Raw genomic sequence first — 21083 nt, forward strand, 5'->3', positions numbered from 1 at the left:
CAAGACATAGCATCTCCAAGCGCACGAGGTGAAGCCAGTCGAAACTCTAAATCGGCTGGAGCAGTCCCACATTGTTTCGGCCATTACCATAAGCTTGAATGGTTTGAACGGGTGAGCAGTCAAATTACTTCAAGTGCACGGGATGGCCTCTCCTTGCATTGAAACTGCATGTCTCTTGCTGGAGCTCATGCTTGGAAGCACCGTCATGCCCATGTTCCATTTTGACTTGGCTACATGGACATCTCTATATCCCCATCCCTGACTATCGCTCGTGCTTTGATGGCCTCCACGATCGTAGTGACGTGCTGCCATATTCTTTCTCTGTTGCGCAAGCCTTTGAGCTGGTCCCAGTTGACGACAATGTCTCGGTAGAGCTGGTACCAGTCCGTCGTCTCCCGATGGAGCCTCATGGGTGTGTGGTCAAGAATCCTTCTGCTATCAGCACACATTGTCTCCAGCTCCAGCTCGGCATCATCGATGCCGGGCTCGTTCCGAAGCAACTCATCCATGATCTCGGGCATGTCTTCCTGAATGACGCGCCTTCGGTGGTCGCGATCAGCTAAGCGCTCTGCCTTGGCCTCTGCAAACGCCTGGTGGTCCAGAGCAAGGCGAGATGCCCAAGGATATGGCTGTACGTCATCTGACCAAGCCTCGTACAAGAACGGCAGTTCTTCTCTGACAAGTCGATACCACAGCGATATAGGCAGCTGCTGGAATGCCTGGGAGGCGAGCCGCAGGCTTGCAATATCCTTGGATCCCAGCAAGTCGACAATGCCTTGCACTATCTCGGCAGGAAGCTTTAGAAACAGATCACCCGCGGCAGTGACTGCTTCATTACCAGCTCTATACGCGAAAGGGCTGTCCCTGATGCTAAAGTCAGGTCGCTCACTGGCCACAACAGTAGCCGCCGTGATGATTGATGCCAGCTGGGGCACATAGACCGGGTTGGCGACGAGATACTCTGTGCCCACATGGCACGTCCAGCCCTGCCAAAAGGAGTTCCTGGCGTCCTCGTTCCAGACGAGCGGGAATGACTGCGGCTCTGAGCTGGCCCTCGCGTAGAAGTCCAGCAGGCCGTCGAGCTCGACCCGGCCGTCAAGTGTGTTTCGGCTAGCTTGTCGATACAGCTCGAAGCATGCAGGATGAAAAGGGAGGCCGAATTCCGGAAGTTGCATCTGGATTGATCATGAGGTCAGCGATCCTCGGCATGTCACTGATCAGGGCATTCTTCCGGGATCAATAAAAGCGTATGGGTGTCCTTCACTCGAGCTGGGGTAACCCACTTCGAAATCGGCATAGTTGTCCCCATTGATATAGTCCACCCCATGCCGGATCGGCAGCAACCAGGTGCCGTCGTACGTCGTGGGCGGTCTCGTGGCAAAACCGGTCAGGAAGCAATTCGAGCCTTTCTCAAAGTCGAGATCGTCATCTGCAGGTTCCCAAGTCGACCCATAGGTGTCGACGAGCTGCTTGGCAGCCAGGAACTGAGCTGTCCGGCTATGCAGCATTTCGTCGACCGAGATTCGATCTCCATGGTAGCCCTCATCATGAGCACAGTCTGGGCCAGCAATGTGTTCGTACATGAAGTGCTCAGTGGACTTCGAATAGGATACGATGTCGTCCTCCTCCTCCTCATCGAGACATCCCCGGCTCGCCTTCTCCGGCGCCCAGCTTGCGGAAAGTGGTTCGAATGCGCTGTCTGTCATAGCCAAGGGGTCTGGCCCATTAACAGAGAATGTCCAAGTGGATTCATCTTCCGCGGGTAAGAGGTCGTCGTCGTCGTCGTCGGAGCCATGCGGATCCAGGACATCACTTTCAGCGTCGGATGCATATTCCAGGGGTTCGCCGTCGCTGTCATCAGAACCTTCAGTCGGAACGTAAGCCTCACCCGAAGCGCTGTCATTGTCGTCGTGGCCAACTTCCAACCCACTCTGCCCCATTGTCGCAGCTGCCTTGTCCTCCTCGATGTGGTTGTCTGGATGCACACTGCCAGATGTGTCCTCGGCTGGCCCAGTCTCAGCCCCGGCATATAAACGCTGGAGTTCCTCGTCCGTGATGGACCGGCCGCGATCCCGGCTCGGCGGTCTCTCCCGCTTGAGCAGGCGGCAGCCCGACTCCTCGGCTTTTCTGACATAGTACTCTCTGTCCTTCTTTACGCGCTGCCGCTCCTCGCCGCCACCTTCGCCATCTCTCACTTTTCGTTTCCTGTCCCGTTTTCTCTTGCGAAAGCACCTTTCTCTCTTCGGGTCTTCGTATCCGGGCAGCCACCCGCGCGTGTCACGCCGCCAAATGCCGCCGCTGTGCCATGCAGCGCCGCGGGGCTCCGTGGCGGTGCGTATGCGGCCCACGCCGAAGCTGACGCCGCAGAATTGGCAAAGGACCTAAAGCTCACACAGTCACCTGTTAATATGTCCCTCATGTTTTGAAAGAGGCCCTCTCCCCGGAGAAAATTGGAGATAAATGCGGTGACGCCAGCGAGGCTGAGCTTACATCGTGACCTGTTGTATGGGGAGAGTGGTCAATCATGCAAGCTCAACAAAACCCACCAAGAAATCAATGTGACAACGGACGACTTACCCATAATATATAGTCTTCCAGTAGGCGAGGCCCAGCTGGGAGAAACAAAGCTAAAGGTTTCGATAAATTGCGCAATAGGTTGAAGCAAGTCCCTACGGGTGCGGCCACACTGCTATAAACTACAACCGAATGTTCTTTCTTTCCGAAGCACAAATGGAAGAGAAACGTGTAAAAGAGCAGAAGAGACCTTTGCATCTCGATGTCGCCGGTGAAGCTGTTGTCAATCTCATTCACACCGCACCTCCGTGCCTGGCGGAGTGGAGTCGGACCCTGGCCGGGCCAAGAGGCTATAATAGGCAAACATGCTCCTTTCTCATCGTGCTCGTATGGCGGTACCCCGAGAAGGGCAGGCAGCAATGCAGGTCGAGGAAGTTCCCCAGCCAAGGCTATGGTGTCAACAGAAACCGCCTTCACTGTTTCCTTTCACGACTGTGTTTGGAAGCACTTTGGACGTTGACAATAGTCAATGCGAAAATGCAGAGGACGAGCTTAGGAACAGAAGGTGTATTACCCTTCTTGATGCCTACGGGCTTATTGATTAATGGCTTGACCGACTAAGTCATACCGTTGACCTTCATTTATCCCCCGTGACTTCTCCCATAACGACATCCTCACCACCATGGCTTGCCGCCAGTCCGGTTTTGGTCTCATCCCACCGATCCGGAGTCGGCGCCGACAGAGCCGGATCCATATTCGCAACGACGTCGTCATGATTGACTGCTGTTGTAGGAATAGCCATGCCTTCACCACTATCATCACCCTCCCCTTCCGTGTTCGCCGCGATGCTCAACAACGACCTTCTGGCCCTGCCCCGGCCCCGACCACGCGGTCTTCCACCACGAGAACGACGAACACGGGTAGTGCCTCGCGCGGCGCGGACGCCGCGTGGTCTCCCGCCGCCAGCACCCTGTCCTCGACCTGGAGTCTTAGTCCGCTTCGAGGGCGCTCTCTTGGGGAGATGGTCCGCGTTGGTGAGCACAGGGACCGCATCCGTCTCGCCACGGGCCCGCTTGAGCGCGATGAACTCACGCAGAAAGTTGCCCTGGTCGATCCTCGCCTGCGATGCGCCCGCGTCGGGCGGTGGGACTAGCAGCGCTTGTGCTTCCACGTCGTCTTCCTCGACTTCAACACCATGGTGATCGCGACGGCCCTCGACACCCAAATCTGCACGGTCAGACGGGTGCCGCTGTACACCATCGCCGGCGAGCCTCATCCCCTCATGCTTCTGCTTTGCTGCAGGGTCCTTGCGCTTGAGCTCCTTCTGCGTCACGCTGATCCGCGTGCTGCTGGCCGCCAACAGGTCAACGCCGTCGTCCAGGTGGCGGAGCACGGGCAAGTGGCTGTCCTCGTTGTGCCGTGTGATGAGGAACTCGGTGCCAATGTTCTCATGCCACTGGCCCGCGTAGACGCGGCCCTGGTACGCTATCACCGGATTGGGCGAGTGCAGCTCCATGATCTGCACCTCGTCGAGGCCGCGGCGTCCTGACTGGTTGCCATCGTCATCCTCGTCAACCTCATCGTCGCCGCCCTCGCTATCACGCCGAGATGACCAGCCTCGAGCTTCGAGGCCTGGCAGGACGGCGGCGGCGGCGGCGGCGCGATTGCCACCAGAGCCGGGCGCTGGAGGCGTGCCTTCCTCTCCATCATCATCGGAAGCCACGGCGGTGCTGTTGTGTCGCGTGCCTGGCTGGGGGGACGCATCGGGGCTCTGCTGGCGGCCCTGGAATATGTTTGCCTGCTTCTCGCTGTGATATCCGCCACGGCCGTGGTGGATTGTCTTTGTGCGCTTGTCTGTGAAATCCTGGGTCGAGAGGTCCAGGGTAATGTAATATGTCTGTATGTTGTGGTTAGGTGATGGGCTCCTGCTGCTGTGCGCGCAAGAACGCGGGTTACGGAAAAAGCACAAACCTCTGTCTCGGTCGTCGAGTACTCGTATTCCCACTCGGACTCATCGTCGTCCACGAGAGGCAAGGAGTTGGCTCCATTGGGAGGCTTCGCGGCAGACAGCGCAGGGTCGATGCCGCTCAGCTGGGCGCTACCCGTACGAGCTGGGGCAGGTGACGTTTCCATGGCAGATCCGCGAGGCATGCATCGGGACGGCAAAAGTCGGGTGAGAAGAAGCCCCCTTCGCTAGCGAGCCTGCCGCTAATGCTAGACAAGCTGGTCGTGCAGCACTCAAACGCTGCGTGGCGCCGCTGGATCTCGAGGGCGCATCGTGAAGATGAAAAGGCCTGGGGTTAAAAAGAGCCCGCGGTGACGGAGCCAGCGTGAAGAAATTGGGACACTTTGTTGCAGGGGATGGCACGGCGCAGTGTGGATCCCTGGCCGGTCACTACTAGCTCGGCCGCTGCCGGCGCCGGCGGCGCCGCCGAGTGACACAGCGACAGACGCAGACAGAGGGGCACTGGGAGGGGCAGCTCGCGCTCGAAAAAGTCCAATCGCGAAAGTCGGCCCGGGACATTGACTGTCCGCCCAGTCACCCTTCAACAATACCCAGGTATATATCACAGCATCTGTGCAATCCAAGGGCGCACACAAGTCCTGGTGCCATGCCCGCATAGACAACCTCCCGACCTCGGCCACGTCTCTGCAACAAGCGAGCAATCTCGAACTGAAATATACCAACCCAAAACCCCCTTCCGACTCAATTCTTCCACCCACTGGGTGCGACCCTCTTGCCCAAGATGCCGACCGTCCATCTCCTCGACTATGTCGCCGGCAACGTCCGCAGCCTGGTCAACGCGATTGAGAAAGTGGGCTACACAGTAGAATGGGTGCGCACGCCCGAGGAAGTCGCAAAGGCCGACAAGCTCATCCTGCCCGGCGTCGGCCACTTTGGCCACTGCCTCTCCCAGCTCTCCTCGGCGGGCTACCTTCCCGCGATCCAGGCACACATTGACGCGGGCAAGCCATTCATGGGCATCTGCGTCGGCCTGCAGGCCATCTTCGAAGGCTCCGTAGAAGACCCGGAGGTGCCAGGGCTGAGCTGCATCAAGGGCAAGCTGAACCGGTTCGACGACACGAACAAGGCGGTGCCGCACATTGGGTGGAACTCGGCCAACGCGAGCTCCAAGTCGCTCTACGACCTCCGGCCAGAGAGCAAGTACTACTATGTCCACTCGTACAAATACCCCTACATCGCCGGGGAGCTCGAAGGCCAAGGATGGACGGTGGCCACGGGGACATATGGCGGGGAGGTGTTTGTCGGCGCGGTGGCCAAGGGCAACATCTTTGCGACACAATTCCACCCGGAAAAGAGCGGCGTCGCCGGGCTGCGCGTCATCCGGGCATTCCTCAACGGCGAAGGCGCGCGGACGCTGGGCCAGACAGTCACGGGCCCGGCGCCGACGGGCGGGCTGACACGGCGCATCATCGCGTGCCTGGACGTGCGGACAAACGACCAGGGCGACCTGGTCGTCACCAAGGGGGACCAGTACGACGTGCGGGAGAAGGGCGAGGGCAACGACGTGCGCAACCTGGGCAAGCCCGTGGAGCTGGCCAAGAAGTACTACGAGCAGGGCGCGGACGAGGTGACGTTCCTCAACATCACGAGCTTCCGGGACCTGCCGGTCGCGGACGTGCCGATGCTCGAGATCCTGCGGCGCACGAGCGAGACCGTCTTTGTGCCGCTCACGATCGGCGGCGGCATCCGCGACACGGTCGACACGGACGGGACCAAGGTCTCGGCGCTCGAGATCGCCACCATGTACTTCAAGAGCGGCGCCGACAAGGTCTCGATCGGCTCCGACGCCGTCGTCGCCGCCGAGGAGTACTACGCCTCCGGGCGCAAGCTGTTTGGCAACACGGCCATCGAGCAGATCAGCCGCGCGTACGGCAACCAGGCCGTTGTGGTCAGCGTGGACCCGAAGCGCATCTACGTGCCCAAGCCAGATGCGACACGGCACAACATCATCAAGACCGAGTTCCCCTCCCCCTCCAGCGGAGACGAGTACTGCTGGTACGCGTGCACGATCAAGGGCGGCCGGGAGACGCGGGACCTGGACGTGGTAGAGCTGGTGCAGGCCGTCGAGGCCATGGGCGCCGGCGAGATCCTGCTCAACTGCATCGACAAGGACGGGACCAACTCGGGCTTCGACCTCGAATTGATCAGGCAGGTCAAGGCGAGCGTCAAGATCCCCGTCATCGCGTCCAGTGGCGCGGGCAACCCGGGCCACTTTGAGGAGGTCTTCGACAAGACGACCACTGATGCCGCGCTCGGTGCGGGCATCTTCCACCGCGAGGAGTACACGGTCAAGCAGGTCAAGGATCACTTGGCGGACAAGGGGCTCGAGGTGAGATTGTTTGAGGGAGATTTATAGACATTGCAAATAGAGCTGGGACAACAACAAAAATCGAAACACAATAATATGCCCGTGGGTAAACGGATCAATCTCAGGCCGGGTGTATAGGTACACATCTATGGTGGTGCTGAGCCAAGCATATTAACAGGAGTGAATCATGTGCCGAAGCTGTTCACGCTTTGAGACCGCAGCGTTAAGCAACTATTTAATAGGGCAAATATTGATTTTTGACTATGTACAAGCTGGCAAATACCGATCAGACGGCCAGGAAAATGCTCAGTCATCGCACAAAGACTGGAAAAATGTCAAGACAGATGTTGAACTTGAGCTTCGCGTAGTCGAACAGGGAACGAAAATCAAAAGAGAAGCAGTGCTCTCGAAAAATGTCAAGTGTCATGAGCTGCTCAAGAGAACAAGAGAGGAAAACGCTGATGACTGGTTGTGAACTCCGAGCACGTTCAACAACAAACTGAGCATGAGACGATCAACCGGCAAACTCCATGCGAACAACGAGCGCAGGCGGACGAAGGAGACAAAATTTTGAGCCACAAAGTGGCGAACTGTAAAGGATGGCGCCGAATTTTGAAGGCAAGAAGTGAAAGAGCTTGGGCAACCTTCAGAAGATTGCAGAGTCTGCGGATCCTGACAGTGTCTCAGATTTCCATCTCCATGAACAGCCATTTGTCGCTAGTCACGTCGATGGCCTTGGCCCAATGGTCAAGTGTAGTCAACTCGAACCCTGCCCATTGAAGATTTCTCATCAAGGTCTTATTGTCTTGCTCGGGGATGACCCGGTCCAGACAGACTACCAGGCGTGAGCATCCCATAGGGACGTCAGCAAGCTCAATTAGCGCGATGAGTCTAGAGAGACGGTTAGCGGTCAATTTGGATGAACCATGTTTCAGCCTTGCACTTACGCTTGCTTGAGGTCACGCCTATCGTTGACAAGCCCGCTGTCAAAGAATGCGAATAGGGACTTGTCTCCATTGTCCTCCTCGGCGACGAAAGCGCGGAAGCTGGTGCCTCCGGCATAATCCCAGAACTCCATCCATCCCATGGCGGCTACAGGCGGAGCTACGTAACGTCCGCTGTAGGTGCTGGAGAAGGATGACGGAGGTGTAGGATAGTCGTCGGGCGGTGGTGTCAGCACGCTGCTGTACACACCAGTCAGGCCGGAGACACTACCGGCCATGTCCCGCTCACCTTGGAACACGGCTTTCATGGTCTCGCAAAAGAATCTCTCACATTCTTCCCTGATCTGGAGTGTTGCCCCCCCTCGTCGGCGGCTGCGGCTGGCATGGCTGGCGCTGTTGGCACGGTTGCTCTTGGACGGCTTTGGCTGGAGGGCCAGCTCGTTAGAGGCCGTGAGGGCGGCGAGAGGGGGGCTTGAGGGGGGCGAGGGCATTCCTGAGATAGGGACCTCAGGAATACCACTCGGCCCCTGCAGCCCCGGTAGTGCAGTAGTGCAGGCCCTTGAGGGAGGCCTGAGGGTCGACGACGTAGCAGCTGGCGAGGACATTGACCTGGGCGGCCGGGACCTCGCCGTAATTACTACTACTCGAATTGGAATTGTTTTTCATTGGCGCCATTGTAAGAACCCAGCGTGACGATCGGGGGAAGGTGAGAGGGTGATTGAGGATGTCAAGATGACTCGTGTCGAAGCTGCGGGCCGGCGGTGGCGAGCGGGCAGGAGGCTGCTGCTGCTGAGTTGAGATGAGAAGAAGGAAGATTTTTCTTTTCTCGAGCTTGCTGGAGCGCTGAGGCTGGGGATCAAGGGCGAGCAGGCAGTTGCTTGACGACGTGCGAGACGTTGGAGGTTGTCGGGAGACGGGCTGTTTGGGACGGAGTGGACAGAGGGCGGAGAAGAGAAAACGGCAGAAGGCGCCGCGCGGGCGGGCTTTTCAGAGAGTCGTCGCAGGATGGAGTCGGGGTGGAGCCTCCGTGCGGTTGCGCTGGGGTCTGCAAGCGTCCAAAGTGGCCACTCTAGGGCGAGGGGGGCAGTGGTGGCACCCAATGGCAAGCCCTGGAGGAGGCGGCGTGGGTGTGCCACTGGGGCGCCGAGAGTGGTGCAGTGCTGCAGAAGGTGTGCTGCACAAGAGCCTGGAACCTCCCAGCGCTGTCCAGAATGCCCAGAGCGGCGTCCAGCCACCGCGGTCGCCAGGCATGCAGAGGCACGCAATTGCTCAGAACCGCCCGTTTTCATATTTGATCTGTACTTAGGCGCTATTCAGAGAGAAGTTCTGCAGGCGCCCCTGTGTGTCTACTATAATGCGCAGACATCCTACCCTAGGGTAGACAGGTTGTGGTTTGACCTGAAGCGCGCCTTGAGCGCACGGATGAATCAGATTTGCAGAAGAGAAGAGCAAATGCCATACTCCCATCACGTGGGCCGCGCTGGTGGCGCCCTTGCAGCACCCACAGGCTGCCCAGGAGCAGGGACGTTGCATTAGGTCGGGCAGGGATACTCCAATCTTGAGGGAGCGCATCCTCCTGGCTCTTTCTGGTACAGTAGCAATCACGCATTAACAGGCTTCCCAGTCAGTGCTGCTGCTGGACAAGCAAGCTTCCAGCATCCCCGTGCGAGAAGCTCCGGGGCAGAGCGAGGCAGGCTTTGGATCTTCTGCCAGGTCAACCCAGGACGGCGCCCACAAGTGTTTTCAACAACGCTGACACCATCTGCCTCGCCAGGCTGAGCCTCTCGGCTACGATGGTTGGTTGGTTGATTCACAGTCGCCGCCCTTTGCTCCTCCTGTTGGGCAGCAACACTGGAATAGACTGCGCTACCAACCACCAGTGCTGATTGGATTTGTGATCGACTGACTGTGTCTGCCACTGCAAATGCTCGCGCAGGAAAACAGGCGCGATAAGGTCCGGCTAGTCCAGTCGGAGCTGCAGGACTCTGCACCATCCCATCCTGACAAGCACAAACATGCACCCGTGACTCTGTCGATCTCGCCTGACCCGACATCAGAACCTGGGGACACACGACTGAGTCCTCGGCCTCGCGGCGCCCACAAGCTTTCCTCCATGTCTCTTGACGCCCACCCTCCATGCCACTGCCGTGCGTTTTGAGTTCGACACATCTCACTTCTCTGGCCAGCCGACCCTTCCGCCCGCCTTCCCCAGACTCAGGCCGACACCCTGTCCGTTACCGGGACTTCCGCGCTTGTCTCGCATGTTACTGGAACGTGAAACAACCCCGAATCACAAGCAGCCGCCCGAGACAGTCCGCTTCGCCGGCGACAATAAGTCGAGCCGTCCCTGTCTTTGTCCTCTACCCTGTTACAAGCAAACCTCCGCTTCTGTTTGACACACAGAGAGCCGATCATCATCTCGCGGCGACACACCGTTGCCGCACCCACCACTACCCAACATGTTCGCGGCCCTCCGTGCCGCTGCGGGCGACACGTCCGCTACGTCATCGACGCCCACGCAGGCTGCCGGCCCCAAATTCCCCGTCTTCCTCCTCCCCAGCTTTTCAATGCCCTTTCGCGGGCGGAGGCAGAGTGGTTTTGCAACAGAGGCAACCAGCAGCATCGGCACATCACCGCCGTCCGAGGCAGCTGTTCCGCCACTCAGCTCGTCGCCCAGCGACTCTTCTCCATCAAGCCCGGGGGACAGTCCCACTTCGCCATCGTTCTTCACGTCCCGCTTCACAACCCCGGCCCCCAGTGCTAGCATCGCAGCAGGGCGCCGGGCCTCGGCTCGATCCTCCATCTCAGCTGCGACATCGTCATACTCGACGACACCGCCCATCGCGTCACACCCGCGGCGCCTCTCACGCACACAGCCAAACACCATCCGGTGCTCCACCTGCTCCACCGACTTTGCATACTGTTCCCAGGTCGTCAGCAAGGGCTTCACTGGTCGCTATGGCCGCGCCTACCTCATCGCCCCGGTGCCGAACCAGGGTGGCAGCCTGCTCAACATCAAGATTGGCAAGTCGGAAACCCGCCTGCTTGTCACGGGCTCCCACATTGTCGCCGACATAACCTGCGCTGTGTGCCAGGCTCGCGTTGGGTGGAAGTACGTCGATGCCAAGGAGGAGTCCCAGAAGTACAAGGTTGGCAAGTTCATCCTCGAGACTCAGCGGACTGTTGATTATCGAAGCTGGGAAGACGTACCGGAGTCCGAGGTCGAGCTGGTTGCAGATTTCGGCCCCGTCACCAACGACGCTACAGGTAGCAAGTCTCGCTGGCCAGGCGACCAGAAAGGCGGAGCTGGCGATTCCCACGAGGACATCGTCGTGTTTGACTCTGAAGATGAAGACGACTGTGACGACTTATTCGCAGGGTCCTGGGACCCCGCGGTTGCTGCCAGGAGACGTGCTCGCAGGGTGAACCAGCGCGGCAAGGCGAGTGCTGCGTGATCGACGCCATTTCTTGACTGTCTCTGGAGTTGATTTCTTTTTTTCCTTTCTTGCATTCCTGCATCTGGGCGTTTGGGAAGTAGGCGACTGCTTTGTCGCGGGTATGACCATGACGAGGACCAGGATTTGCATTGCGCATATGTGATTTTGATGACATACCTGGTCAGACGGGCGTTTTTGCTTTCAATGTTTGCGTAGACGGCACCCACAACACAATCTTTCTATTGATACCCCCTTTGGCACGGTCTCTATTCAATTTTAGCAGCAGCAGCAGCAGCAGCAGCAGCAGCAGTATTTCTGCCTGCCCCCTTCTCTACTCTAGCAAAGCTTCAAACAAAGTAACGCTCTCTCTATCTTCAATGTGAAACCGATCACCTTGCTCTCTTCTTGAAAAGTTGTCTATAATCCAGAATGTTGCGTGCTTGATGAGGACTTCTCCCCGTTCACATCCTTCTTCGACTTCTTGTCCTTTTTCTCTCCGCCATTAGGCGGCGGCGGCGGAGGACTCGCCGTGATTTCTAGTGTAACCTATCCCGCCGGCATGTCAGCTGAACCAAGTCCTCCCACTTCTTCTCTGATAGTGCTCGACATCACGGTGCTACAATGTGGCCAAGATGGCAATTTGGACGGTTGAAAGTCATATATGAACCACGAAAAGAAAGAAAAAGAAAGCACAACCGAAAATGCCCCCGAAAACGTCTGGCAAATAGCACGAGGGGCGACGGCACAGGTTGAGGGCAAACATGAACAACTTACTGGGCCGTCATTGACGAGCGCGACCTCCATCATGGCCTGGAACACTCCGTTCTTGACCCTCTCAGCGGTGTAGCCTTGCTGCACCTTGGAAAAGAAGTACTCGTACAGCCGCCGGGCGTCGTCACCACCCATGGCGCCGTGGAAGTCGGGCTTGCTGCCCTTTTTGGTGGAGGCCAGGAGCGTGAATTGGGATACTAATTTTATTTGGTTGTCAGGGAGGCGTTCGGGATCCGGTATTGCACGCGAGTGACACGAGCGAGGGCGACGCTCGCGGCTGGGAGGACTTACCGCAGAGAACTTCGGCGTTGATATCTGTGACGCTGTGTTTCCACTGTTACACCGGGGAAGAAGTGGTTTCGTCAGCGATAACCTCGGAGTCATGATGCGGCGGCTGTCCTATAGCAACACGTTTCCCCCTTTTGTTGCTACATGTGGCGGTACCACTCCACGGGATTTTGAGTAGATGGGCGAGAAAGAAAGGAGCACATACCCGTCCACCACTCTCATCATCCCACAGCTTCATCTTGAGAACTTTGGCCGCGAGCGAGTCGGCCTCCTTCTCCGTGTCCCCGGGGGCCACCGCGGCGAAGACGAGCACGCCCTTCCCGATGGAGGAGACGACTTCCTTGTCTACCGTCACCGAGGCGGAGAGGACGCGCTGCAAGATTGCTGGACGGGAAGAATGTCAGCTGCTGAAGCCGCAGGGGGTATAACGTGACTGCAGGTGTCGGATCATCACAAACTCTGGGTACGTAAGGTGGTTTGCGTATAAGGTGTTTGGATCTTTGGATGTTTAATCCTGTGTGAGTTTGTTACCTTTCATGATGGAGGACTTGTGCGACTCAAGCAGGAGATGGGTGCCGCGCAGAGCGTGATGCGCATTCAGGGAGCGGCCAAAGCTCCGAAGTCTGGGGAACGCCAAAGTCGTGCAGGATCGAGTTCTTTACTTTGCCTTTGCAATGACATCCCAATTTGTCGAAGCTCGATGTTGCACATGCAGAGGATGTTTGGGCACATGTAAGGCACTCCTAGATCGGAGTGTCAGGTCCACTCGGCAGCACGAGAGTGGGCACTACTTTGCATGCCCTGCAATGATAGCCTCCTGCTCTAAGGTGTTAAAGGAGCTGAACTAGATACCTTAAGGTAGAGAATGCCAGTTGCTTATGACAAGACCCTGTTCCGTCATAGTACCAGCCCGCAAAACTAGATCCATATGCTGGATTTGTTCGTGGTCACATCATACTGTAGCAATCCTCATGACATCCAAGCACGACAGTCTCCAAACTGCAGGATCGAGGAGCATCACAAAGTGACCCAAAAGCACTCGTGTCTCTTGGGCAACCCGGCTCAGCAATTTCGTTGCTGCCGCCGGCACTGGTCTTGCACTATGGCTAAGAACTGCAGGCGCCTCGCCAGGCAACCTGTCCCTCAAGGTCGACGACAACCCAGGAGACAGCAGGAGCACACTCCTCCTGCGACCCAAGCCACGGCAACATGCTGGCGGCGATCGCCCTTCCACTAAACGTGCTTATCGATTGCGCCTTTTGCGGGCGCCCAACGCCAGAACACACGTGCTACGTATTCGCTGGATGCGGGCGGATACAGCGCCCGCCCGTCTGCTTTCCAGCACAGCTGGAGCTTTGGACCTGCCACTGCCCACTGCAGCCAATCGAATCTAGATCTTCCCCAAGGGCCTCGCTCAACAACATCCTGCCGCTGTCACACCACACAGAGTGCCATCCTGCGCGCGCACATACACACACACACACACACACCTCTCTCGAAGCCACCGACTCGTAACGAGCTGGGCTCACACATCAGCCCAGGCGCATCGCCAGCTCGCATCCCACCTTCACACCAGAGGAGGGCTCGAGCTACCAGGACCCGCGCGACACCCCTCGCACTGAGCACCTGCGACATCCCTTTGTGCTCACGCAGCATCGTCGCCCGCGCCACCATTACCATTAGGGGCCTCGTGGCCTGAATCGCCCAAGCAGCCCGGACACAGCAGCCGATCCAACACCACCACCACACTCCAGCCCGTCGCAGCGCGACCGGCAATAACACATTGCAGCCATGGCAGCCAGGAAACTGCAACAAGAAGTCGACAAGTGCTTCAAGAAGGTCGAAGAGGGAGTCGCGGAGTTCGAGAGCATCTACGAGAAGATTGAGCAGTCGAATAATCAACCTCAAAAGGAGAAGCTCGAGGACAATCTAAAGCGTGAGATCAAGAAGCTCCAGCGCTTACGCGACCAAATCAAGACATGGGCGGCCAGCAACGACATCAAGGACAAGGCGCCGCTGTTGGAGAAGCGGAAGCTCATCGAGACGGTACGGCCGCCCCCCCTTCACCCCAGCCACACGGCTCGTCGTCCAAACCGGGGCCAGATACTTGTCGTTGTGGCAATTGAACTAACAGGTGATCTGTTGTGCAGCAAATGGAAAAGTTCAAGGCTGTGGAAAAGGCCATGAAGACAAAGGCGTACTCGAAAGAAGGCTTGTCGGCGGCAGCGAAACTCGATCCCAAAGAGCAGGCCAAGCTGGAGGCGAGCGAGTTCCTTAGCACAATGGTTGACGAGCTCGAACAGCAGCTCGAGTCGCTCGAGGCCGAGAACGAGTCAATACAGGTCACCATGAAGAAGGGCAAGAATCAAGGCGCCAAGGCGGATCGCATGGCGACCATCGAGGGTATCATCGAGCGGCACAAGTGGCACCAGGGCAAACTCGAGCTCATCCGGCGGTCCCTCGAGAACGGCGGCGTCGAACCCGAACAAGTGACCGAGCTCGAGGAGAGCATACGATACTACGTGAGCGACGGCACGAACGACGACTACGTCGACGACGACGAGCTCTACGACGAGCTCAACCTTCAGGAAGACGAGGAGGTTTACGGCATGCCCCATGACAATGACAAGAGCTCTTCACAAGACAACCAGTCGGTCCACGAAGATAGCGTCGAACCAGAGCGGGCGAGTAGTATACCGGGCAAAACAAGGACGGCCGTGGAAGCGACAGCCGCGGTCGGTCGTCGGCCATCTGCACAAGCTCAGGTCAAGTCTCCATTACCACAGCTTGCTCAGCTGAGCAGTACACCAGCAAGTTTGTTGAACACGGCCAACGGTGGTGCGAGCACAGGGATGAAGCCGGCAGCATTACCTGCTCGGCCTGCTGGAGAGACCCTCAAGTACGCGTCAGCTGCGGCCGCCGCTGCCGACAAGAACAACGTTGGCATCGCCCCCCTGCCACCGCCGCCAGGATCGCAGCCTGCTTCCTCCTCGACAGGCATCTCGCCTCTGCCAGTATTATCTCAGGGAAAGGCGAGTGCTGTAAATTCCCCCGCCTTGGCGCCTGCACAGCCCGTGCCTACAGAAGCCCGCCAACCCACGCCAGCCGAGGGAAAGGCTGCCGAGCCCAAAGCGCCCACACCCCCGCCTGCTGTTCTGTCCTCCAAAAAGGAGAAGGGCAAGAAGGGTGCTGCCGCAGCGGAGTCATCAAAGGGTTCGTACTATTCTTCTCTTGCCCGGAAATTCGACTTGTGCGCTAACAAAGATTACACCACAGCATCGCAGATCAATGGACATGGAAATGGTACGCGTGGCAGCGAGGAAGAGGACGAGGAGCCAATTTACTACCTCCCTTCCTCGCTCTCAGATCTCCTCGAGTCGTACGAAGTGACCAAGAACCGGCCTTTACCGGCCAACTCGCGGTCACAACTCCGCATGCTGGCTGCTTCGCAACAGAACGTCAATGGCATCGACAACTACGACACAGAACCTCCGCGGACATACAAGCCTGAAGTGCGCGTTCCCTCTTCAGGATATCCACAGGAACCGTTACAGATTTTCGACGACCCGCGGCTGTACTCACGGATAGAGCCCGATACGCTGTTCTACGTCTTCTACTACAAGCAGGGCACCTCGCAGCAGTACCTGGCCGCCAAGGCGCTCAAGGACCAGAGCTGGCGCTTCCACAAGCAGTACCAGACATGGTTCCAGCGGCATGAGGAGCCAAAGAACATTACCGAGGAATTCGAGCAAGGCACATACCGGTTCTTCGATTACGAATCCACTTGGTAGGTCAATTCCATGCTACATATCGTCTGGATTCACACCAAGACTAATTGAATTACAGGATGAACCGCCGCAAAGCGGACTTCAAGTTTGCCTACCGGTTCCTCGAGGATGATGTTTGATTGCAGGCTGGGGCTAGCTCTGGAAAGGAGTGGATGGCCAAGAAGAGTGTGCGTCAGACATGCGGACATGTCTGGTCCGAAGGCTCTGTGATCTTAGTAACAAGCCTATCTGCAGATGCTTGATGCATTTCTGCAGTTGCGATAGTGTAGTCGCTTAGCGCTGCCCATGAGGGTATACTCGAATCGAGTTGTCACCAGCCCGGGTGGCGCACGTCGACGAATCAAGGTGTTTTCTGACAAACGGCATGATGTGGTATTTGGGGCTGTCTGCAGATCGCAGCTCAGCTCAGTATGTCTCCGCGTGCCTGTCACTGGCAGTGAGCGATCTTTGCTGGTAATAATGAATCATTCGACCAACTTGTCTTGTATACTTTCGGCCGGCGTCCCAGCTGATTGTCGCGGAGGAGGAGTGATTGCCTAGTGTTTGCATTTGTCTTAGTAGACAAGCCGCCATCTTTTGGGTTGGGCTTTTGAAAGCTAGTCGCTTCTTCCCAAGCAGCCCAAACTTTGACTACACAGGTCTCTTGACATTATCCAGATCTTTAGCCAGCACGACTGACTGCATAGTCACACCGCCACGATGGGGAAGGGACAAAACAAGCCGGTAGTCGGAGCTGTCAGTGTCAACCCGTCATAATCATGGGAGGATGCAGCCCAGGGCCTGGCCGGGTACGATGCCATCCAGTCGTTTCTGTCAAGCTCCCCATGCGCTCTGGAACCTTGTTGTGTGCGCTTTCGCGAGGTTTGGGCTCGGGCCGTCGATCGGCGTGCCTGCATGTATAAGGTATGCATGCGTGCCTGCCTGCCGTGCGGAGAAAACGAGGGGTTCGCCCCTGCGTGCACATTGGGATGACCTCGTAACGTTGTTACTATTTCTTTCTCTCACTCCCTCTCTCTGTCTCTTTGGAGCTAGCATTCAACTGCATTGGGCTAGCTACAAACAGTGCTTTGAGCTGACACCACCACGGCAGGCTCTTTTGGCTTTCTTTTGAGACTTTGATGTTCGCTTTCCGCCTGTGGTTTATCGGTGAGTCTTTGATCTGCTCCCGAGAAATTGATGAAGACGACGTTGGCGGCGACGGCGAAGAGCAGATATTCATGTTATTTTGCCACAAGTCCGCTGGATTAGCTTGTAGAGCACCCCTCTCTCTCGACACGATTGAACCAACGACTAGCTCCTTGAGACCTAAGCTGACTGGGCCTTGTAGATACCAAGAGCTCACACTTTCTCGGCACAAGGCGCAATTTCGCCGATCAGGCAATGTCATAAAACTATTGCGGACGACTTTGCACTTATTGAACCAGCCAGCATCCAAAGACATCCGGAAGGACTTCGGTAACAATGGCTCAACACCCACAAACAATCTTCCATGAAACCACCCTCCCGTCCCCGTCCCTCCTCCAGTCTCGCCGGGAAATCTTCCACGCCGTCGGCGTCAAGGCGCAGCTGGCCCAGCTCCGCAAGACGGGACGGTACACGTGCTTCGACCTCAAGTGGCAGCCCGGGGTGTACGATGACCTGTCGCGCTGGCCGTGTCCGCCGCCGGTATACTGGGATAGCGACGTCGCCAAGTGGATCGAGGGAGCGTGCTACCTCCTGCTGGACCGGTATGATGCCGAGGTCGACGCCGCGGTGCGGGCGATTGTGGACATGATGAGAAGTGCGCAGGGGGACGACGGGTATCTGAATCTCTACTTCACGGTCATTGAGCCGGAGAAGCGCTGGAGTAATCTGAGGGATCAACATGAGCTGTGAGTCTTTCTTGGCGTGCTGCCTTCGTTGTGAGCTTGTCAAGCACAGACTGGCTTACATGCCCTCCCTCAGATACAATGCCGGCCATCTTGTCGAAGCGGCCCTCGCACATAGCAAGTATTACAAGAACGACCTCCTTCTCGAGCCCATCATCAGGTACGTCAAGCTCATCCGGTCCGTCTTTGGGCCCGAGGAAGGTCGCAGGCACGGATACCCGGGCCACCCGGAGACGGAGCTGGCGCTGCTGCGTCTACACGCAGTCACGGGTAATCAGGACGCCTACGAGTTGGGACGGTACTTTATCGAGGAGCGCGGGAACCCAACAGGTCAGCACGGCCAGCATTACTACGATTGGGAGGCGGAGGAGCGCGGCGACAGCCCCTGGAAGCGCCCGAACTCATATGTCCATGCGTACGACCACTTTTACAACCAGTCCCACAAGCCCATCCTCGAGCAGGATACTGTCGAGGGCCACGCCGTTCGGGCCATGTATTTGTATACTGGGTGGCGGATATGCTCTGCCTGGACGAGGCGGGAGTTCAGCCGCATCCTCAGAAGCAGGCATACCTGGACACCCTACGCAGATTGTGGGACAACATGGTGGACAGGAAGATGTACCTCACCGGTGGCATTGGTGCGATGCTCAACTGGGAAGGATTCGGGATCGACTATTTCCTACCTCAGGGCACCGACGACGGCGGGTGCTACAACGAGACGTGTGCGTCCATCGGCGTGATGATGCTCGCCGAGCGACTGCTGCATCTCGACCTGGACTCGCGCTATGCCGATGTGATGGAGTTGTGTCTTTACAACACCGTCATGGGCGCTATGGGTCTCGACGGCAGGTCTTTCACCTACGTGAACCAGCTTGCAAGCTCGGAAAAGGACAACGATCGCCGCGAGTCGTGGTTTGAGACGTCGTGCTGCCCCCCAAATCTGATGCGGCTGTTCGGCAGCATCGGCGGTTACCTCTGGGACTACGGCAGTCCAGCTGCGGACGAGGTGTTTGTCAATGTGCACCTGTACACCACGGCTGAAGTATCCTTCGAGACAGGAGGTGGCGCGAAAGTCAGCTTTGCGCAACTCTCAGACTGGCCACAAGATGGTAAGGTGTCGTTCCAAATCAAGGCGCCGTCGACCCTCAAAACGACCATCAGACTGAGGTGGCCATCGTGGTCCCCAGATTACAAGGTATTGCGAGACGTTTCTCACTAGGTTTGAGGCGACTGGCTGTGGCTAACATGCATCTACAGATCACGCCCTCCACTGCTGAGGAGTTTGAGTGTGTGGGCGGTTACATCGTGATCCCGAGCTCATATACATCTAAGCATTCCGAGTTCACGGTGGACTTTGACGGTTTCGCTCCACGACAGGTATATCCGCATCCGTACACAAACCAGCATGTGGTGGCTCTGGCTCGCGGCCCAGTGGTCTACTGTGTAGAGGACACCGACAATCCCTGGGAGAAGGACCACTTCCGGGATACTGGTCTTGCTCGCCATGGAGAGATCCAAGAGAGGTCTCGAAGCATGCCTATGCCTCTGGGCTCAGGCGATCAGGCTGAGAAGCAGTGTCATTATATTGAGTTACAGGCCAAAGGTTGGACACGGAAACACGAAAAGGGCAGTGATACAAGGGGACGAGGGCGAGGACAAAAGTCGATACGGCAGGCATATGCTGCAGAAAAGGAGGCGGACAACGAAGAGGCTGTTACCCTGGTATTCTTGCCTTACTATCTCCGAGCAAACCGCGGAGGCCGAGGCATGATGAGAGTAGGGCTGCTGAGAGAGTAGATCCGTCCAAGAATCCCTGGCCCGAAACTATCCGCGCATATGCTTGCCAAGTGCGGTTATCGCTGATGCACTAGGTGATGTTCGATGTGCGCATCAGCTAAACGGTGGTAGGAAAGGAGGATGTGTACTGTTGTCGGGTTGTCCGCAAGGCTTTTCCAATCACGCTTAGAAACGGCTTATATGAGAGAGAGGCCTGCTTCAATTCGTCGCACAACATGCCTTTGGCAGCCTGACTGGCCACGGCGTGCAGCATCGGTGACTTGCATCAGATCCTGCATGCTCATGCAGGCTAGCGTGTCGAGGCAGCCTTTGACTTTGGACTTCGAGGTGAATAAGGCTCGTTACAGATGTGGGTAGTGCCATGTCACCCACACAAGAGCACTAATGAGTTGCGAGTGGACGGGCATAGTGATCGACCACATGAAGCCCAACCCATACGTTCGCTACTCTACACATGTAGGTAGTCCACAGCAACCCTGTCGCAGCCGTAGATAAGGGTCCGTTTCCGATTGCTGGCTGCCTTCCAAGGTTGTCTCGTCGAATTAGAGTCGTGACGACGTGTAGGACTTTGGCGATGCTTGTTCTGGTCTTTGAAGGGGCAAAGTTGTCACCTCAGCAAGCTCAGCTCCTACAGCAGCCGCGGGGTTGCAGGCAGGCGGTCGTCCCTGCCGCACCTTGGTCCTGCTGGCAGCCGAAGGACAGCCGACTACAAACAGATACTTGAAAGGCAATCTTCGTTTCTCACGAGAAATCACACCGTGTGCGTCGTGCACACTACCATTTCGCCCAGCAACCTTTAACAAGGGTGCTTCCACGATATCAGACTACCCAGCAAAGGCTGTGCCTCTCAAAATACCATGGTCGAGACTCGTCAGTACAAGCACGTTTCTGATTTTTTCTTTTATTTTTATGTTTTATCTTTGGTGTCGCCATGCTCGCTTCCATATCGAGCCGTCACGCCATGGCTGGTCGCAGGCAATCAGTCCGGACGCAGAACTGTCCTTGCTCGGAGCTTCTCCAGTCGTTGCTAGCCACGTAAAGCCTACGAAGCCTTGTGAAAGACCTGCAGCAGGCTACGATGGCCTGGTCTGCCTCGGGCCAGCCAGGCTTGCAAGGCAACCTGTAAGGCGAACCAGCCAGCCACAATCTGGACAGACCGCAGCCTTATGCCAACGTGTGCGGCAGCCTTCATTGGCCGAGCCTCGAGAGATCGTCTGGACGCCTCGCCACATGGCTCACTTGCATTCACGCGCGCCTGGTCAGCATTAGACCGCGAACCGAAAATGGCTCGCGGTCTGTCTTCGGCAGCCGCATCAAGGCAGATTGCTGGTGCGAGCTGGGT

General features: G+C 57.2%; 7 protein-coding genes across 7 annotated transcripts; 4 read left to right on the forward strand and 3 right to left on the reverse strand.

The window, feature by feature from the left end:
• Nucleotides 1–230: 230 nt before the first annotated feature.
• B0I36DRAFT_365991 (uncharacterized protein) lies at nt 231–4665 on the reverse strand (the record flags this gene model as incomplete). Its single annotated transcript, XM_046159226.1, has 4 exons — nt 231–1175; nt 1284–2381; nt 3431–4411; nt 4486–4665. The coding sequence occupies 4 exons, from the start codon at nt 4663–4665 to the stop codon at nt 231–233; spliced, it is 3204 nt and encodes a 1067-aa protein (XP_046009642.1).
• Nucleotides 4666–5261: 596 nt separating this feature from the next.
• On the forward strand, nt 5262–6896 carry B0I36DRAFT_248018 (putative bifunctional histidine biosynthesis protein hishf; the record flags this gene model as incomplete). The annotated part of the gene is made up of 1 exon (XM_046150350.1): nt 5262–6896. One exon carries the CDS (start codon nt 5262–5264, stop codon nt 6894–6896), a length of 1635 nt encoding a protein of 544 aa, XP_046009643.1.
• Nucleotides 6897–7213: 317 nt separating this feature from the next.
• B0I36DRAFT_158523 (ornithine decarboxylase antizyme-domain-containing protein) lies at nt 7214–8522 on the reverse strand. Its single transcript, XM_046148623.1, has 2 exons — nt 7796–8522; nt 7214–7739 (listed from the first exon to the last, which is right to left on the reverse strand). The coding sequence occupies exons 1-2, from the start codon at nt 8395–8397 to the stop codon at nt 7532–7534; spliced, it is 810 nt and encodes a 269-aa protein (XP_046009644.1). The 5' UTR covers nt 8398–8522; the 3' UTR covers nt 7214–7531.
• Nucleotides 8523–10314: 1792 nt separating this feature from the next.
• B0I36DRAFT_207650 (yippee zinc-binding/DNA-binding /Mis18, centromere assembly-domain-containing protein) lies at nt 10315–11211 on the forward strand (the record flags this gene model as incomplete). The annotated part of the gene is made up of 3 exons (XM_046148860.1): nt 10315–10498; nt 10601–11013; nt 11068–11211. Coding segments are annotated over 3 exons (741 nt in total), but the record flags the coding sequence as incomplete, so codon positions are not given.
• Nucleotides 11212–11507: 296 nt separating this feature from the next.
• B0I36DRAFT_330646 (deacylase) lies at nt 11508–13106 on the reverse strand. The gene is made up of 5 exons (XM_046154863.1): nt 12820–13106; nt 12494–12672; nt 12292–12334; nt 12004–12197; nt 11508–11775 (listed from the first exon to the last, which is right to left on the reverse strand). The coding sequence occupies exons 1-5, from the start codon at nt 12824–12826 to the stop codon at nt 11647–11649; spliced, it is 552 nt and encodes a 183-aa protein (XP_046009646.1). The 5' UTR covers nt 12827–13106; the 3' UTR covers nt 11508–11646.
• Nucleotides 13107–14079: 973 nt separating this feature from the next.
• B0I36DRAFT_365996 (Not1 N-terminal domain, CCR4-Not complex component-domain-containing protein) lies at nt 14080–16195 on the forward strand (the record flags this gene model as incomplete). The annotated part of the gene is made up of 4 exons (XM_046159227.1): nt 14080–14334; nt 14439–15501; nt 15565–16075; nt 16135–16195. The coding sequence occupies 4 exons, from the start codon at nt 14080–14082 to the stop codon at nt 16193–16195; spliced, it is 1890 nt and encodes a 629-aa protein (XP_046009647.1).
• Nucleotides 16196–17414: 1219 nt separating this feature from the next.
• Nucleotides 17415–19741, forward strand: B0I36DRAFT_414872 (uncharacterized protein; the record flags this gene model as incomplete). The annotated part of the gene is made up of 4 exons (XM_046162027.1): nt 17415–17947; nt 18021–18437; nt 18533–19139; nt 19202–19741. The coding sequence occupies exons 1-4, from the start codon at nt 17538–17540 to the stop codon at nt 19739–19741; spliced, it is 1974 nt and encodes a 657-aa protein (XP_046009648.1). The 5' UTR covers nt 17415–17537.
• Nucleotides 19742–21083: the final 1342 nt, after the last annotated feature.

This window comes from Microdochium trichocladiopsis (assembly GCF_020744255.1).
Source record: "Microdochium trichocladiopsis strain MPI-CAGE-CH-0230 chromosome Unknown B0I36scaffold_8, whole genome shotgun sequence".
Classification (NCBI taxonomy): domain Eukaryota; kingdom Fungi; phylum Ascomycota; class Sordariomycetes; order Xylariales; family Microdochiaceae; genus Microdochium; species Microdochium trichocladiopsis.

What these genes read in the sequence shown, in the direction of transcription:
- B0I36DRAFT_158523 (XM_046148623.1), bottom strand. Translation starts at nt 8,397, where the DNA reads ATGTCCTCGCCAGCTGCTACGTCGTCGACCCTCAGGCCTCCCTCAAGG. An exon ending in AGGCGTGACCTCAAGCAAGC is followed by an intron (nt 7,740 to 7,795) that starts GTAAGTGCAAGG and finishes CCGTCTCTCTAG; the next exon opens with ACTCATCGCGCTAATTGAGC.
- B0I36DRAFT_330646 (XM_046154863.1), bottom strand. An exon ending in ATGATGAGAGTGGTGGACGG is followed by an intron (nt 12,335 to 12,493) that starts GTATGTGCTCCT and finishes CCGGTGTAACAG; the next exon opens with TGGAAACACAGCGTCACAGA. An exon ending in CAACGCCGAAGTTCTCTGCG is followed by an intron (nt 12,198 to 12,291) that starts GTAAGTCCTCCC and finishes AAATAAAATTAG; the next exon opens with TATCCCAATTCACGCTCCTG.